At 43.6% G+C, this 18846-nt stretch overlaps 1 protein-coding gene across 5 annotated transcripts in view; it reads right to left on the bottom strand.

Moving 5' to 3' along the window:
- Nucleotides 1-18023, bottom strand: part of VGLL3 (vestigial like family member 3) — a 202274-nt gene extending 184251 nt beyond the window's left edge. For 3 of the 5 annotated variants that reach the window (XM_075033948.1, XM_075033951.1, XM_075033950.1), the window contains exons 1-3: nt 17728-18023; nt 8174-8429; nt 2141-2644 (exon numbers count right to left, since the gene is read on the bottom strand). In XM_075033948.1, coding sequence (XP_074890049.1) covers nt 2141-2644; nt 8174-8429; nt 17728-17832 — 865 coding nt within the window. In that variant the 5' untranslated portion in view covers nt 17833-18023. Of the gene's footprint in view, nt 1-2140; nt 2645-8173; nt 8430-17472; nt 17537-17727 lie in introns of those variants that run through there. The other 2 variants (XM_075033949.1, XM_075033952.1) reach the window with 2 other exon arrangements.
- Between the last annotated feature and the right edge of the window lie 823 nt (nt 18024-18846).

Here is an 18846-nt window from a genome sequence, read left to right on the forward strand (position 1 = left end):
CAGCAAGCCTCTACTTGGAGAGCACAGGAGAGAGGAGTATGCAGGGTAAGAGAGCAATTAATTGTAATGTCACAGGCTACCACTACCTGCTGTGTTTTGTTGCTTGCTCCCTTGTTTCCAAAGCCTTACATGCCAAGCTGGGGCTGCCTGATAAGGTTTTGGTCTTGTGTTTCAGTGCCTGGCCATTTTGAATAGTCACAAACAAGTGAGATGTTGGCCTGCTGAGATCCTCTGTTCCTGCAAACCAGTCACACATTTCCCCTCTTTCTTTTCCCCCACAGGAACTCAGGGACTAAAACCCACACATAAGGCATGGGCCAGAAATTAACAGTTCAGGCCTTTTCCACTGCCTCCCACACCGAGTAGACAACTACAAGACATGCAAGCCACTGTCAAGCACTGCCAAATGAGGATCCTGACAAAATTAGCATCCAACTGTACCCCTCCATCGGGATTTTCACAAGGAGCAGGCAGCACCAAACAAAGGGCATATTACTCCTGTAAGGCAGTGCTAGGATCCATAGTCCTTTTTGAGGTACTGTGCTCCTACAGAAAAGAGAAAAGGCACCTGGTTTATTAGACGTACTACTACCAATGAAGTAGCAGTAAGCAAACCAACTTGCCCAGCACTGAAACAGCTCACATTCCAGACCGGACTTATACCTAAGCCAGGTAGTGGTTTCTCCTGATTAACAATCCTTCACACAGTTCTCAGCTCCCCAAAAGGTAAGTCAAATACCAGAGCTCTGGAGCTGGACTGCTGGGGCTACTGTCAGACCAGGGGCTCATCCTTTCTAAACGGTGGCAGTGACAATTTCCTCATGCTTCAGAGAAGGCAGCTCACTGCCATTATGGAATTTGTCAGAAGGGCAAAACTTGAGAACCCACTCTTGTCAGATTATTGTTTTATACCCAAAAGCATAAAACGTAATTCCTCCTGTATCATTGGCATGGCTGGAAATGTTATTAACAGATGTCAAATTGTCCAGTGTTAAGAATCCTATTATGCTTTTCTTAATTTCTTGAGGCAGCAAGTGACGTGGTATTTAGAAGAGATTATTGGTTCCCAGTTGCTATTAAGGGAAGAGGGAGAGTTGTATTAGATTAGCTTAGTTATAATGGGTTTTTGGGTTCATAGTATTCTGTATTTAAGAAACTGTATTTTTTTTCTCCACCAATTCTTTGTTCCCCTGCACACTAATCAAAGCAAGGAAGTGCTTCTCACACATTGAATCAGTTGGCTAGAGCTATCAGGAAGAGAGATAAACAGATACTTTAAGGAAAAGGGCACAGATATGCAAACCTAGTATATTTCCTTAATATATAGTATGTTTAAGTAGTACTAATCTGCAAGGATTGCTGCTGGTGAGATAAATACCAAGCAGAAAAAGGAGACCTCAACAGTGCATATGAGCTCCAGGATGGATGTACTGGAAACTGTTAGTCACCCATCACCTGATCGCAAGCAACTATGAACAGTGAGGACTGCTAGACTGCTCCTAATACCGAGATGAGAGCCTGCCAGTCAAAGCTCGCAGATGCGGATGTAGTTTATGGAGGCTGTCCTATCGCTACAGACCCTACAGTAAAATGAATCTAATTCACAGAGCTCTGCCTAGACCCTACAGAAAGAAGTTTAGTTTGATGGAGAGCACAGCTCAGCCAGCATCTTTACTCTCTATGTGACGCCTGGATACTACACAGGAAGGAAATGCTGATCTGTTCCAATTTAGATGAGCAAGATGCAATCTTCATGTACTGACAAGTTATGAATTCAGTCCTCATTGGAGCTATATTTTGGTGAATGCACATATGAACTAGCCGAACAAGCTGGAAGCTTCCACATGGAAGTTTAATTAACCATTTCCCACAAGATTTAAACAAAAAAAATGCGTATCATGTCACAAGTCATTTGGCTTGAATGGGACCAAAGCAGACAAAGGTCTCTCAGCAAAAGGCAGCAAAAGCTGGATGTTTCACAGCTCATCTGCCCTGACAGCAATTGCAGGAGAGATTCCCACCTGGACATATATTTGGAAAAGGCTCTGAGAACAAACCCTGCGTCAGCTGCAAGGAGTCCTCTTCTTTGCTCAAATTCTTTCTGCTAAAACAAGTCACAGACACAATCGAACCACCTTACCTGTGTCAAACCCAAAACTTGGCACAATGTCCACCGTTCCATGAAAGGCTCCAGCCCATGCTGAGGTAGCGCTGGTGACAGCGGTGGGATCTGTCTTTGTCACGTCACACTGGGGAGCAGGAATCCTGGCTGTGCGGACTGAAGGCATCAGCAGGGACCCATACCTGGGGTCACGGTGCGAGCTGGGATGGTGATGGTGCACGTGTGGATGAGGGTGATGGCGATGCATGTACACATCATGCATGTGTGCATACGAAGGGCTCACCTGAGATGCTGCTAAAGGGTAATGCCAGGATTCAGATGCAGCAGGGGGAGGAGGTGGGGCAGTCTGATGAAGGCCATGTCCTGGCCAGCTGCTGGGATCTGGTGTTGGGAAGGTGCCTGGTGCAGTAACGGGGAAATCAGGGTGTACTCCACTTAAGCACGGTGGAGGGGGAGGCTGATAAGAGCTGGTCCAAAATGAAGTTGGGAAACTGCTCCTTTGGCTTGAAATTGTTGAGCTTTCTGGTAGAGAGAAGAGAAATGAAGTATGACTGAAGCTGAACAACAAATTTAATGACAAAACAATGATCTTCTGCTCTCTGAAATTTGTAACACTGAACTCAAGCTTCCTTGGCAGTTACACAATCACAGGACAGTTGAGGTAGGAGAGGACCTCTTGAGATCATCTAGCACAACCCCCCTGCTCGAGTGGGGTCACCTGGAACAGGTTGTCCAGGACCGGGTCCAAGTCAGATTTTGATTGAGATACAAACTCTACAGCATCTCTGGGCAGCCTGTTCCAGTGTTTAGCCACCCTCAACAGTTTAAAAAAAAAAAAAAAAGAAAGAAAAAAAGAAAAAAGTGTTTTCTTGTGTTCAGATGGAATCTCCTGTTTTCTAATTCATGCCTATTCCCTCTTGTCAGCATGTATTGCTGAAGAGAGCCTGGCTCCCCCATCTTTATTCCCTCTCATCAGGTATTTATACATATTGACAAGATCCTCCCCGAGAAGACTTTTCTTCTTCAGGCTGAAGAGTCTCAAATCTCTCAGGATCAGGAGAGACTAACTCTGACCAGACCAGAACACATCATTTAGGAAGGCAGCTGTTGTGGCTATAAATGCTTCTGAGGACAGAGAACCAGGTCACACTGCAGAATAGGAGACATTTGGCTAAAGGAAGAACATAAGATGTTCTCAAACTAATTGCATGCTTTGATGGGATAAAGATCATATATAAGGCATTTTATGTTAGTCCCTCACAGAATATATCATGTTGCCCTATACCCAGTAGGATCAGACAAGTAGAAACATCTATGTAACTGAAAAAAGTTTGTGTCAGAAATAAAAGACTCACTGCTTCTTACAGCTGGGGCTCAACTTATATTTAAATAGATTCCAATACCTCTACATTATGAAATCACATTCTAAAAATTCCTCTTTTGAATGAGTGGTTAGTGGTTTTGATGTGTAGGAAAGTATTGGCATCTCCATTCTTACAATCCTCTTGCCAGCTCATGTTTGAAAGTACTGCTTCATGCAATATGTCTCAGCTCAAACAGGGGTTTTTTTTGGTCAAAGATGGAAACATAAAAATAGAGGCCTTCACCTCTGATGAAAGAACAGTCATAAAAATAGACTACGGAGAAATAAAGCCAGGGAAGTTTAATATTTGATGAGGCGAGGAATCCTCTGTTCCTCATATAACATTTAAAAAAAATAAATTGTAAATGACCTTTTGTTTTTCTTTGTTTAATAAGCAACTGGAATGAGACTTGGGTGAAGACACCATTGAGAATGAACAGATTCTTCAAACTCTCCTGCCTCTGAACTTTGCTTACACAAAAATATTATGGAAACAAAAACTGTAAAAGTGTTTTCTGACTGTATCACTAGGACAGTCATGTATCTGTTTTAAAATCCATTGAAATCACAGACATTTTTCCATACATCAGTTTGCTCTGATTTAGGCAGTTTATTGAGCCTGATTAACTTCCAATATTGGAAATAAACTTTGCAAATGCACTATGGACAAATGTAGAGAACTTCTTCTTGTGCCAAACTGCTTCAGAAGCTGCAAGCTTATCTAGCAAACTGTACTCAAACATGGCTTTCTTCAAAAGGTTGCTTTTTAGCAGTGTATTTATGTTGTAATTCATGCTAGAAGACTGGAGAGAGCTTCAAGCGTATTACAGAGAACTCGGCACCCCTCCAAAATTGGTGTCGTTTCTTGTTTGTAAATTGTTCCTTGTTACAAGGGATTAGGCTGAGATGGAGAGTGTACGTAGCTTACAGTGTTGGCAGCAGGGCTGAAAAAAAAAGCAAAACCAAGCATCTTCATGTCCAGCCTGTTGTTTTCCTCACTGCTGAGTAGAGGAGCACAGCTTCACAATGCATTGCCAGTATTCTGGAAAATTAACCACTGTAATCGAGAGTTTTTGGAAACTATCTGGCTGTTATCTGCATGGAAAAGCCCTAAATCCAAACCATCTCACTTCAAAAAAGCACAGAAAACCACAAAGTATCTGCAGAACAACCTTAATACCAGGAGAGAGCACTTTAAACCACTGGATTTGCCAATATGAATTCATCCCAGATTGCCTACGAGCTTGGCTTTACCAATCGTGCAGAAGGTCTAGGCCACAGAAAACACGTTTGGCCATCTCCATTTTTCAAACCTGTGCACCATTCACAAAGCCATTACCCCTGTCAGAAACTGTCGTGGACCAGCCCCCACCAAGATACCACTGAGTGTAACTGCAGAGGCCAACCTCACTGGTCAAGGTCAAGTCATGACACTGGAGATACAGGGTCCATCCAGGTTATGGGAACATGCAAGAAAACTTCATCCACCGTGAGTGCTCACAGAGGATGCTACTAAGTATTAAGTGTGTAGCAACCCCATCACCAAGAAGCAGCTCTGTGTTGAACTACAATCCCCAACCACCACACATTTCCATGGTTTTTGAAGGGTCTCCCTTCCTTCCCACCTTTAATACAGCGAGCACAAGAAATTATCTTTACAGATACAATCATGTCAGATACCAGGCCTCTATGGGACATGACAATGGAGAAACAGCCATTTCAGCACTGTCCTTGAGAAAGAAAAAAAAAATAATAATCTGAGTAGCTTCCATGGGCTTTCAGGAGCAGGGAAGGAGACATTTAACAAAAATTGTCTGCCAAGAAAGATACTACAGTTACCACAATTTCCTATTTGAAGCACAGGGAGGCAGGGTGATGGCAACATCTCGGATACCATGAAGTGGTGACTAATGCAAATGTTCATGGTGGTTGGCCAACATGCACTGAAAACATGCCAAAGCGCATATGCTGTAAAGACGACAATGTATGGGATTTTCTGTAGTACAACACTACTTCTCAGTTAAGGCAGGAGGGGGAAAAAAAAAAAAAAAACAAAAAAACCACACCACCAAGAAAGAAGAAAAACCACTTTCAGCTATGAAAAACATGTTGATAAAAATAACCATTAAGGTAACATCAGTTTCAAGGTATCATTAGTTTCATTAGCCCCGGCAAAAGATTTCAGGTTGCTACACCTACAATTGAATATTCAAAGTCCATGTTACTGAAGCCAGTTGTAGGAACTATCTTTTTAAAAAAGTCCATTTGAAGTTAATTTTAGCCTAAACTGATCAGTATTTTCAACATACAAAAGATGAAAACTTGCTCTTTTCAGGACAACAGATTCTATTTTCTATACATAAGCAAAACCACTCCTTGAAACAAAAAAACCTCCACAATATCACCTTAATGATGAAATTAACAGTTTCCTCTTCTATCAGGACACTAAAAAAGCCCCATAAGGTTAAAAACAAACAAACAAACAAACAAAAAACAACACCAAAAAAACACTACTAATCCCTCCTTTCAGGTAAAGGAGAAATAACGCAGTGAGCTGAGTAGGCAGTTCATGCCCACACTTCCCATTTAAATCTGCACCTTCTAAAATGCAAAAGCTTTTTTTTTTTTTTTTTTTAAATTTATCTTTGAGTAATTTAGTGACAAAAATTCCAACTACCCATGAAGGTTATTTATAAAAGATCTTCAAGCTAATGATATTTTAACTTCTTTAGGTAATGGGATACAAATTCACATCCATTTGCTGTAACAGCACTTTTGACAACTGTACATGAACCAGAAGACCAAGGTGTTAGTATCGTTCCTTCCCCACTTTTTTTCAAGCAGGCATCTTTCGGAAACTCATTTGGGCCGCATAAAAATCTTGTCGGCTTGTCTTCTATGGAGAAGCAAATACCCTCAGCTTTCTCAGTGTCCACAGCACAGAACCAAGCACCCCTGCCCAGCAGCCTCCCTAGGGATTTTCATACGGCTTCAGCAGGTGCAGGGACGGCAGAGGGCAGATCCCCTTACTTTATTCCCAGAAGACTTTCAGGACACGCAGCCCTCCGTTCCCTGCCGACAGCACAGGGCACGCGGGGTCAGGAGGCAGCATGGCTGAAGAACCCTTATGCCAGGCCACCCTGTCCCCTGCAGGGCTCTCTGGGGAGGGCTGTGCAACCATGGCGGGAGGCAGAGTAAAACAGCAGGGCATGTCTGAGGCCAAAGAGAAGACACACAACCCCACCCATGGTACGTCTCCAAGCTCAGAGAAGAAGGCTCGCTGTAGGCATGGGGTATCTGGGGACTGCCTTGATCCCATCTCTAAAACATTTATAGCCTGTCTAGGCCATTTATAAATGCTCCAGTCTCCTTTTTAGTAAACACAGATTCAATCCTGCTCTCAGTCGACTCAACGGAAAATTTCCCATTAACATTAATGGTCCCGGCTCAAGCCATAAATTCCTCTAGCTCCCTAGCCACTTGTGCTGACCTTTGCTTAAACTTCCTCAGATTTGTCATCATCCTTCTGGAAAGCAAGTCCTTCTGTGCTATTTTTCTCTTCACAGTGGTTTCCAAAAATCCCGTCTCTCTTTATTATCTGTGACTTTCATCAATACACTCTTACCTCAACATCGCTGATTATGAACGCCACCACTCCTACAAGGATCCTCACGGTAACTCTCACTCAACTCGATGCAAGGCCTTTGCTCACAACACTTAGTTTGTGTCCCTTTGCCAGCCCACATAAGGATGTGATCAGAAATAACGCGGCTGTGGATCTGAAAAACTACCCGGACCGCCACATCCAACAAAATGGAGATAGCGTCTCACTGGCATGCTTTCTCTAGTCACCAATTTTGAAATCTTATCTGTAAGGTCTACCTAGTATATCTGGCAAGATCTGCTCTTTGTTACATTGACCATGCTTATATGCATAACAAGACATACATGTTATGGCAGTATGCAAATGCCTCGCAGTACCCACCCACCATGTTTCTACTCCCTGCTTGGAAGCGGCATAACAAACCCATCTTACATATGGGAAGCCAGTGACGACGGCCGTGTCTCTTCCGTGAGCTCTGCCCATGGGCAGGCTGCAATGCACCACACCACACCACATAGCTGCAGCCACGTGGGCCAGGGCTTGCATTCGAGCCTGTTCCACCCTGTGCTGGCTCCACCCTACCTGGAAAGCAGCCATAAACAAATCTTAATTGCCTGGCAAAGTCACCAAAGAAGGCTGCATGGGTCTTCTCATGTCCAGTTAATTGCCTGGCAAAGTTACCTGAGAAGGCTGCACGGGTCTCCTCATGTCCAAGGCTAGCATCCCAAACAGCTTTGCTCTTGCCTCACAGGCCAAGTTTCACACTCGGGGCTTAAAAACAAGCCCCCAACCTCGCAGCAGATATTTGTGAAGCCACGTGAGCTCTGCCCCGTTTCTTTCAGGCCTCGGCAGAGCTGCAGGCTATGGCAGAGAGGGAGACGACTGCTTCTTCTGTGTCCTTGGCACCTCTTTCCCCCTTTTACACTTCAGATCACTCAACCCCAAGAAGCTCCTCAGTTCTTTCAGATTTGAGGGGAATTTTTTCACCTCCACAGAGCAAAATTTCAGCTGCAATGCAATATGCGTTACCGCAACACAGACCGAGTAAGCCATACCGCAGAGAGCACGTTACTGCTCCTCTTACCTCTCCACAGAGGACTTAGCCCTGCTTTGCTCTTGGTAAGGGCAGTTTCTGGATTGAAGCTACTGGCTTGGCTCAAAGCTCTTGAAAAGTGTTCATCCACTACTGAACCAATGTCTCCCTGGAAGTAAGTGAAAAGGACGCAGCGAGAGTTAAGGTACTCCATCTCAGCAGGCTGGTCTTTCTCATCCTCCTCTTGCTTGCTGGGAAGGGTCACTTCCAGAGACTCCTGCATCTTGTTGTATACAGCTAACTTCTTCTGGGATTAAAAACAAAACAAATGAGATGTATCACTGATGGCATTCAGTGCAAGCTCAACATCTGGTTTCCTTAAAGAAAAATAACTGAATACATTGAATATTCATTTCATAATTACAGTTGGAATATTGGGATATTTCGCACCGACATTTCGCAAAGAGATTACCAGCGCCACTTAGAGTTTTTATTCCTCACACACAGATAGACCTGCTTCTCAGGCACGTTTCACAACCACAATTTATTGACAATGGCTTTCACTCAATACCTTAAAAAGAAAACAGACAGGCTCTGACAATTTATTCCCGACTTCCACCTGGAAAGGATATTCCCATCAGTAAAGGCTACAGAGGTCAAGTCCAGCCCTGTGGAAGGGTGGCCAGATACACAACATCTGCATTTCACCCATGGAGCTGAACACGCACCAGGTTTTGCCAGCCACACTCCCCCACTTGAGAGTACATGGCCCTCTGGACTTCCCACAGCTACTCATGGCTGAAGGTGTAAAGATGGGAGAATGTGGTGCTTCCTGAAAAATTTTCCACTGTATTATCAAAGTCAAAAAAAATACACTAATTCTCACTCACTGCCACAAAACCTTTTGTCATAGGAAGCTATACTTTCGGGTGGTGATTGGAGGGTGGAGGGATTGAGGGGGTTTTTTTTGTTTGGCTGGTTTGGGGTGTTTTGTTGTTGGGGTGGGGTTGGTTTTTCCCTTTTTTTTTTTCTTCTTATTTTTTAAACAACAGCTTCTGGAAAAAAGGACAAAAAATCAAGTCATAAAAAATAAAACATGTGATCTGGGGGAAGAGGGGGATTGACAAGTCTGCAAACACATGCAACAAAATCCACCCCAAAGCAAAAACAGAGAGAAGCATATAAAAAAATAAAACCAGCACAAGCCATCTGTGAATGGCTATTTCAGAATCTTCTCTCTCTCTCTCAAATCAAACCTAAATGTCAAAATAAATGTGTGTGAAGATCCATTTTGCATGGAACATATTTTTCAGATGTTCCACTTTACCACTGTTTTCACAGAAAAAAATCTCCCCACAACAGTCAAGCTGCAGGAATCATAGCTTTTAGCTAGCTAGCTATTTCCACAGCTGACTTTACACACAAGCAGCTTCAGGAACCCCAAAACAACTACAGCACATATGTAGAAGTATTTCATAGCTTTTCTATAGAATTACAGTTTGACTTATCTTTTACGGTTTGCTTGGCAACACTTTAGCACCATCAGAATCTCTTTAAGTTCACAGCTTTTTTCCCTTTTTCCAAAGTTGTTCTATAGAAAAAGTTAAACAACTACATGGTCTATAAAGTTCCATTTATACAGTAAATACACTTGTCCAATTTAGAAATAATTGAAAGTCATTTTCCAATCTTGTGTACCATCAATATACTTACATTTGGTGCTTTCTAAAATTGTCTAAGCCGATACAAAGTCTCTCATTGTAATACAAAATAGATACTCTGGGGCTAAATCTTAATTATGAATGGTTATTTTAAAAAAATAACTATAAGAATGAGCTATTGACAAGTGGAATTAAAACCTGTAATACTAAAAGCTCATAGCAACTTAGTGATGTATCTGACATTACAGTAGGTTAACTGATAAACATAAAACAGCTCAGTAATACCTTTAATTCTGATGCTGTTGTATAAACTGCAATGAGGGATGTAAGTAATTTTATTTTACAGTTTGGCATATCCAGACAATGGTCTGTAATTCAAGTAAATCTGTGCTTCACAAAGCAAGTTATACCATGGCTCTGCTTAGCACGTTATTACTTATTTAGACTTACAGTTTTATCCCAAGATCCTATAATATAGAAAGAAAAACTGGGATTCATTTAAAAAAAAAAAAAAAAGAACCAAAGATGGGAACAGCAAATTAAAACAGTTTTACTAGAAACTAAAATTGCTAAAATGAAACACAATCTAAGGCTCTGAAAAATATTTTTCCAAATATACTTGCAGAGTTTGGGGTGACCCATACTTTTTTTTGTAAATGCTTTGTGCCTACTGTAGACAAATAAACAAAAAGTCTCCTAATATTTGTTCCTGAAATGCTTACTAATATATCACTCATAGTGAGCTTCATGGTTTTGCCTAAGTAATCACAGAACGATGAGACCTTAGTAAGACAGAAATGGTTATAACAATATTGCATATACGGGAGACATATGCTTTAGAAATCTGTAACACATCTACCTCAGTGAGCTGATCATTCTTAAAGGTGCACCATAACCCACATCCTCTTAAAACTGCAGAACAAGTTTTTTCATTTTTATTTTTGGTTGGCTTTTGTTTTCTAAGTAGAGACAAAGTATGAAACAGATCCTTTATAGAAGTCTAAATAGATATTGATCTATTACAACATCTTAGGCGCAGTGTATATGCCAGACCTTGAATACATGCAACACAGTTTAAAAGTTGACTGCTATCATTATAGGTACACTATTTGTATTTATACTGCAAGTATGCAAATACATATACAAGCACGCAATTATATACAGAAACACATCATTTAATATAGCCCCTGGCTTGACTTGGTTATCAGGAAGGAAGTCTTTCAATGTTCCTATATAGAGACGGGAGCTCAGGAAATTAAAACTTATCTCCAGAGTCGCTTCTCTGTGCAGGAATGTTCCCCCTTCCACAGCCTAAGAATCTAATTAATTTTCCATTTCAACTCTCTTCCCTCCCCTCCAGTCCACGGGCAGTCATTACAAGACATTCTGAGCAATTGCTGCTTTTGAAAACACCAAATCTGACTTTTTTTTTTTTTTTATAAATGTAAAAAAAGATGGTAGTACTGATGGACAAGTACAAGGCCTTGTGTACAGACTGAAGTTATTTACAGTGAAAAGCTGTGTTTTGTGGTGATTTTTTTGCAAAGGATGAGAGTTCTAAATGAAAAGATTTTTCAAACTGGCATCAAGCCTGTGATCAGATCCAGATCTAATTAATATATATTTCAGGAAGAAATTATCAGCCTGTAATTACAGAACTCTTTAAATAAAAGACTACAGTGAGACAAAGTGACTTGACAAGTTTTCCTTGTATGCAACGTATATACATCCTTTCCATTGTATGCATCCTTTAATAACAGGGGTTTTTCCCCCTAACTCCCTTAAAATACCCTGTCTGCACACAAATTCCATATTACTTGTTCTGACCTTAATAGTAATCTTCTCACAGCATTTCTGACTGCACTTGTGTGAGTGGAAAAGTGTGCAAGATCATCAACTGCTAAATGAACTTGTCCCACCATCGGGGTGGGGGGGGGGAACAAAACATAAAAAAACAGGTTAGGTTTCCAATAACTAATCTGGGCTAACCCAGTTTCGCTTCTACTTTTTTCACACAAACAGTCCTGGCATACATTTAAGCAGCCAACAGTATCTGTAAGATCTTTATGAAGAGTATTTTCTGACCAACACAATGTTATTTCTTGCCTATGTTCAGATCAGCAATGCTTTAACATATTCATAAAACCCACCTCTCTCTTCCTTACAAACTAGAGACTGACATTAAGCAGCCTCTGAAAAACAAAACAAAACAAAACAAACACACAAAATCACATCTTGGCCAAGACCCAGAATACAGAATTAAAAGTCAGCTTAGCTTACTGGGAAATAGGGAAATCCAGTGTCTATAGCACCTGATGCCAGCTTAGATAATAGACTTCGGTTTGGGGCTGAAGGATGAGTGGTACAACCTCTGGGTAAATAGTGCTGTACAGCATGGGCTGAATTCAGCTTAAACCAACATTATTTTTATTATCTTGTATATTCACAAACAGGCTCTTCCAAAGAGAATTTAAAGTCTTTAACTGCAAATTGCCTAACAAAAGGAAACTAAAGGTCAATAGCAAATCACCACTAACGTGGGAATATTAAAGAGAAGGTTCATGCTGGATAAGCATCATCCTGTCTTCTGGAAGAAAAGCGACCACTTTTAGACCAAGAAAGCATGTGGTGCAAAATCTCACACAAAACCCCCATCTTGAAGATTCCTGTTATTTTCTGACATACCCTATCCAGAATCAAGCAAAACAGTTCTCATGCAGTGAAATTCTGGCCACATTAAAGCCAATGGCAAAAGTCCAACTGACTTCAAGGGTCGCGGATCTCACCCAGGGTGGCTGGTAAAAATGTCAGAACATTCCTCCTCACAAATTGAAAAAAATTCACTTCCAGCTGAAACCAGCTAGTAGGCAGGAAAACAGAAAAACAACCAAGCACAGTTGAGAACAGACAAAGTTTTAGTTTAACCAAGTTTGAATCGAAACTTCAGGCCAGCTCTTATTTTTCATAGAAGCTGGTTGCCTATTCCTACAACTTATTATCTCCATACATGCCATCATACAGCATATGGTCCTTTATGCTCCCAAGCATGAAAGTCTGGTGTGCCTGTGGCCACCTGTTACAGATTTTCCATTATGAGAGAAAGAACAGGAACGAAAAATAAAGAATAACTACACTGAGGAAACTCTATATGGCCCTATCCTGAGAAAAAGGCTGTCATTTGACATAAGCTTCTGAGAAGGAATTTCAGCAACAAACTCAAGGCAAATCACGGACAGTCCTCCATTTGTGGAGCTGTCTGCCAAGCAGGCTCCTAGTGATAACACAGAAAGTATTCAAGGAAGACGACAATTCCAAGCAATCAGGGCACCGAATGCTGGGCCTGAAAGCGGTATTTACAGCACGCCCTGAAAGCATGAGATGCTAACTTCTATGCTTGCAAATGAGCAAGCCAAGAGCAAAGCCACACGCTTGCTTTCAGGTGAGCCACTGGATTTGTAGCAGTAGAGTCCTGGAGCTCCTGCTATGCTCTGCTGATGGAGGGAAGCGGTGGATAAAGAATGAATTTATACATCTTTTGCTGTACATCTAAACAGAGGCGTGCCATTAAAGTCTAAAGCTCTGTTTTTACGTAGACAGAGGAAGATCAAATAGAATTTGGTCCCGTTCAGAATGACAAAGTAAAGCAAGCCAAATTTTTTAAATCAGCAGCGTCTCATGGGATTAAACAAAACAAACCAACAAAAGCTCCCCCCCCGGGCAAGACTTAATCCAGGTTTTACCTCCTGTAATTCTGAAAGTAGCCTTTAAAGGTGAGTTATATGGGTCTGATTCAGCTTCCAGTGAAGTCAGTAGTAGGCCAAACACCAGGCTTCAGACCAAGCTTTGAGAAAGCATCTGAACTACAAAAACTGAAATGTGAAGCTATCTTCTGCTGTTACCTGCTGTCTTAGATACTGAGGACTGCCACGCAGTATAAGCAGTATAATAAGCTTGTCCTCAAAGTTGTAAGCACATGACACAAAGAACTTTACTGAAAAACTAAGTTACAGTACGTGAATTAGGGTTTAGCTACAGCCAGCTGACACAATGGTAAACGCAACTTGTCTTTGTCTGCAAAGTTTTTAGTTTGGAAGGAAGAGTTGAGTTAGTGACCTAATTTGCTAATGAAGACAAGCCCTTATCTGGAAAAAGTCTGTCTACAGCACTGCCAGCAGAAAGTCTGACTCGAGCATATCACAACTTTTTATGCAAGACTTGATTTAGCAAGGATGGTATTGGCTTAGCTGTCTACATCTACATACCATGGAGAAATTCCAAAACTACCATTTACTGTAACTTCCCATTTCAAAGGTCTTAAGCTCAGCTGTTAGTGAGCCAGGGTGAATCCTACCTTAGCCTCAGCTCTGCAGCTTGCTATACGTAGATTGACAGGGTATGGCAAGCCATCAGGGTGTTTCGTGTCCCCCAAGAACACAACAGGATTCTTCACTGATTATGTGTTTCCAGAGTCTCTTCAAATAAGCAGCTCTGTTACACCCATTCCTTACCCAACCCATAGGAAAGCCAAAAATTACTACTACGGCTGCATAGCCCCTCAGGAAAGCACACGATGAAGAGCGTTTTAATTTTGCCATTCTGCCAGGCTTTACCCTCACGCAGGCACGGCTCCTTAGCACGCACAGGAACACGTTCGTTTCGTAACACCAGCACACACTCGCTCTCTCTTTTGGCAAAGGAATATGGAAACCCCGATTTATCTGTAAAATTAGGGCCACACCCCATTTTCATCAGTTCCTTCTGGCATCATATGAGCGTGTATATATCCATACTCCACTTAATTCCCTCCAGCAAACACCCTGGACTTCAGCAATCTCAAAGATCTAAGGTGCTAAGCCTCCACTCCCGTTAACATTCAATAGAAATTCAGGCTTCAGTCCATTAAACGCTTTTTAAAAAAATCCCATCTAAATTAATTTGCCAGCAAGTCTTTTCTTGGCTAAGGATTGGTGAAAGCTAAGCTTCCAGAAATTCTGCATTTCTGTGCAAGACAAAAATCAGTTCTGTGCTGATTTTAAGGGAGTGAAAACTACAGATACAGAAATGTGGGAATAACTTTAGAGTGGGGTAACTTTAAAAAGGCATGATGGACCATCCCCTGAAAAAAAAAAAAGTCACTTCTGTGCAACCCAGGTGCATGCTAGTCCATCATTTAAAAGCAATCCAAGATCTGTTCTTTAAAAAAAAAAAAAAAAGTCTATTCAAACCTCTTTCACTGCAGAGCAGTGACACAATGTCAGCCACTTGCCAGAGACGTTTCTCCTGACCCATGTATGCAGCACGCAACCTATAGAAACCTGATGAAGTTACCCCTCCAGGGAGACACCGCAGCCCAGAACTGGAGCCTATACATCTGCAACAGCAGTTCCACAGCTAAGGAGCTTGCTTTTCTCTTTGAAGGATACAAAACTGGTATCGAGAGCTAGTATAACCAATTACATATCTGTGACGTTTATTACAAATACCTATGAAGATGCACAAGCTTTATTTAGAATAACACACCTACATCTCCTTGCACTGAGAAGGAAAGAAAAGCCAACAGGAGCACAGAACAGAGGAGCTTTCTCTCTCAGAAAACAAACCATTTTACTGGGTACCAAGAGACACCATAGTAGTACAACAACACTGAAAACTGCTTCAATGGAGTCCTTGGATATTTTAAGGGTTAACTCCACTTTATCAGCTCCAATGAAGAACTTTATTTTTAAGATATCCCACTAATTCATCTTCCCTCACTGTTATTTACAAACCACATTTTCATTTCTAGCAAAGAAGAACATTCTTTAAAATGGTCATCATCCTCACGACGAGTGCAGGAGTGTTTTACATGTTGAACACATGTGTAAGAAGAAATAAAATCCTGGCAGCAGATTCTTCACCCTTCTTTCTTATGCTCTTTACCAGTTGATTAAATGTCCCTGACAGGACAACTCTGAAGAAACAGAGACTTGCAAAATGTCATACATTACCCAAACAATAAATCTTTCCACTATGACTACAGATGCATGAGGAGTTCCTTCTATGTTTACTTTCTTTTTTTTATTTAAAAAACATTGGATTCAGATAAAATACATAAACTGCTCTAAAGCTCACAGCTGTTAGAATTAGAGGGTGCAACATTCTTAATTCAGCAACAACAGCTTGGTTTTTCAGTCTGACATTTGACTAGTTTGTGAAGTCCCTCCAGCTCCAAATATTTCAGGAGAACTGGCACAAGCAAGATTAACTAAAACAAATTGTCAATAACATGTAGGATAGCAAGGTTTAGAACGTTTTTTGGTGGAAATGGGATACATAGTGCTGGCCACAACTCATGAGCTGTATTGGCTCAACAGAGCTATCTATGTTTCTTGCCTTGCATATCTACCTCTGCTTTTCTTAAGTAGCGTAACCCACAAGAACTCAGTTTATTTAAAATTAAATTTCAAGAAACTTTAGCATTCATTGGGGTGCCTCTGGGACATTTCGTATATAGTACTGCTTTCAGCTGATGAAGAAACTTCATTATTCTGTTTAAAAATAAAAAGCAATTGCACTTGAGCGTGACACAGCTGCTAACGATCATTTAATAAATTTTCACGTACTATGTGTTCTATGCTCCAGATCTGGAAGAGAAATAGAGCCGATCACCTACAGAGTTAAATGCCAAAAAGTTCACTAAAGTTTCAATTGCCGTTTTCTACTTCTAGGTCTCTTAGTCAAAGGGTCAAGTTATTAGAGATTATTTATTTATTTTCCCTCCAAATCATGCAGGCTAAAAACTGGAACTCCAGATATTCAAATACTAAGTTCGTAACTAAAATTACTGAAGAGATGGAGAGTTCTGCAAGCCGCGACCTAGATTAGAGAAGAAATAATAACGAAGGCACGCTGCAACAGACAAGACTCACAAGTTTTCCAGAGCTTGCGTTTACAGCGAACAACGTGAGCAACCTGGAAAAGTTCGCTGGGGTATCATTTCTGCAAGCGGTCTCTCTCTCCCAACGATAAAGAAAAAAACCCAATAACACACGATAGGAATTTTAATGTTTCAGCCCATATTCATGTCTCCCAGGCAAGTTGATATTAGGGGTCACTTCCCATGTACGGAGAAAACAATCTTCATGGATAATAATGATAAAACCTTATGGAATGCAGCAACAACCAAAAAATGTATTCTCAGATGACTACATTAGGGCCAAGTCAATATTAGTCCCACTTCACCCACGCACTGCATAGTCTAAAAATGCTGTCAGCCTGATAAGAATTTCCTGATTCACTTTTGAAAAAAAAAGAAAAAAAAATAATAATACATCTGATCACCAAATTCAGCTGGAAACTGCCGGAGCCGATCTTCCAGAAGAGCCGCGCTGAGCGGCGCGGCGCGACGCGCCCCGTCCGCAGGGAGAGGCGCAGGTCCGCTCCCGCCGGCGGGAGGAGGTTCCGCCCGTGTGCGCGCCAGCGGACCGCACCGCACCGCGCCGGCGGACGGCAAAGGCGCGGCTCCGCGCCGGCAAAGCGGCCGAGCGGGGAGACTCGTCAAGTGAGGAGCGACGGCGGAGGGGAGGAGGGGGAAGGCGGCGAGGAATAACTTTCTCCCCCTTCCCCACGCCAGCCGAGCGAGCCAACACCCGCCGCCCAAATACAAGAATTTTGGGGAAAACATGTTTTTCTTTTTAGAAGAGGTCTTACCGAGCTGCGCTGCTCTGGGGCACCCTCACCGGCTTCCCGCATCTCCAAATCAGGCCGGGGGCTGCACAGCGCATCGCTGGCTATCGGAGGTCTCCGCCCCGGCCAGCCAGCGATGCGCTATGCAGCCCGCTGGGGGTGGGGGGGGGTGGGGGGGGGAGCGCCTCCCCAAAAAGCCCCCCCACCTCCCGGTCCGCCCCACCGCCACGACGCGCGCGGTACCCCGCGCAAGCCTTCCGCCCCCCTCCGCGGACTCACCTGCGGGCAGCCCGCCGCAGGCGCGGCCGCGGCGCCGGTCAGATAGCGGGGTGCCCCGCACGCCGCCGGGGCGGGCTGCTGCATGGCCACGTCCGAGCAGCTCATGGCCGCGGCCGTCCCGCGCCGCCACCGCCGCCTCCTCCCTCTTCTTCTTCCTCCTTCTCCTCCGCGCAGGGCGGCCGCGGCGGAGCGCCGCGCAGCCCCGGCTGCCAGCGCATCTTCGGCGGCCGCCGCGCCCCGCGCCCGCACTTATAGCGCGGCGGCGGCAGCGCGGGGCGCCCCGGCGGCGGCGGCGGCGGCGGGGCCGCGGGGGCGGGGACCCGCCCCGCCCGCCCGCCCGCCCCCTCGCAGCGGCTCCGCGGGCGCGCAGCACCTGCCCCTGCCCCCGGCCCGTCCCGCGGACGGGCCGCGCCGCGGGCGAGGGGGCGGCGGGGGGGTGTCCCGCGGCTGCCCTCCGCCTCGAGGCAGGCTTGGCCCCCGGGGGTGCTCGGCGAGCCGCTTTTGGTGCGAGTCCCCGTCGGTTGGGGCCGGGAGGGGAGCGCCTCGGTGCCGGGCTCCGCTCCGGGGGAGGCCGGGCCGGGCTTGAGCAGCCAGCGCTCTCCCCAGTCGGGTGTCACCTGCAGCGGCCGGGCTTCCCCTCCCCAGGGATCCACCCTGGACATTCATCCGGGTGGAGGGAGGAACCCCCTTGCCCCACAGGAGGTGGCAGGTCGGATACGTTTTCCACTCGCGTAGGAAGTCTCTCCTCCCTCCCCACATTTGGCCCACAACGTTGAAAGACAAAAAAAAAATAAAAATTAAGCGTACCACTCTATTTGAAAAATATGTGGAAAACCAGGAATGGTTGTAATGGCTCCAGTCCTAGTCAAATATATTCCTCTGTATGCACATTTTTGCCAGCAAGCTGCCCTACTGCAGTCCCGCACTCGAAGGCTTTCGATGCCATTCCTCACATGGAAAAAGACTAGGCATATGGCTTGTTCGCATTATCCCAGTTTATGAGCCTGGGAATGACTACACTTGTTTGCTCTTGTTTTCTTCTCATTTGGCCTAGAGTGAATTATTTCAAGTCTCTTTTTCACAAAATTTGAAGTTTACCTACATTTAATAGCGGCCAAA

Source organism: Buteo buteo, chromosome 8 (assembly GCF_964188355.1).
Source record: "Buteo buteo chromosome 8, bButBut1.hap1.1, whole genome shotgun sequence".
In the NCBI taxonomy this organism is placed as follows: Eukaryota; Metazoa; Chordata; class Aves; order Accipitriformes; family Accipitridae; genus Buteo; species Buteo buteo.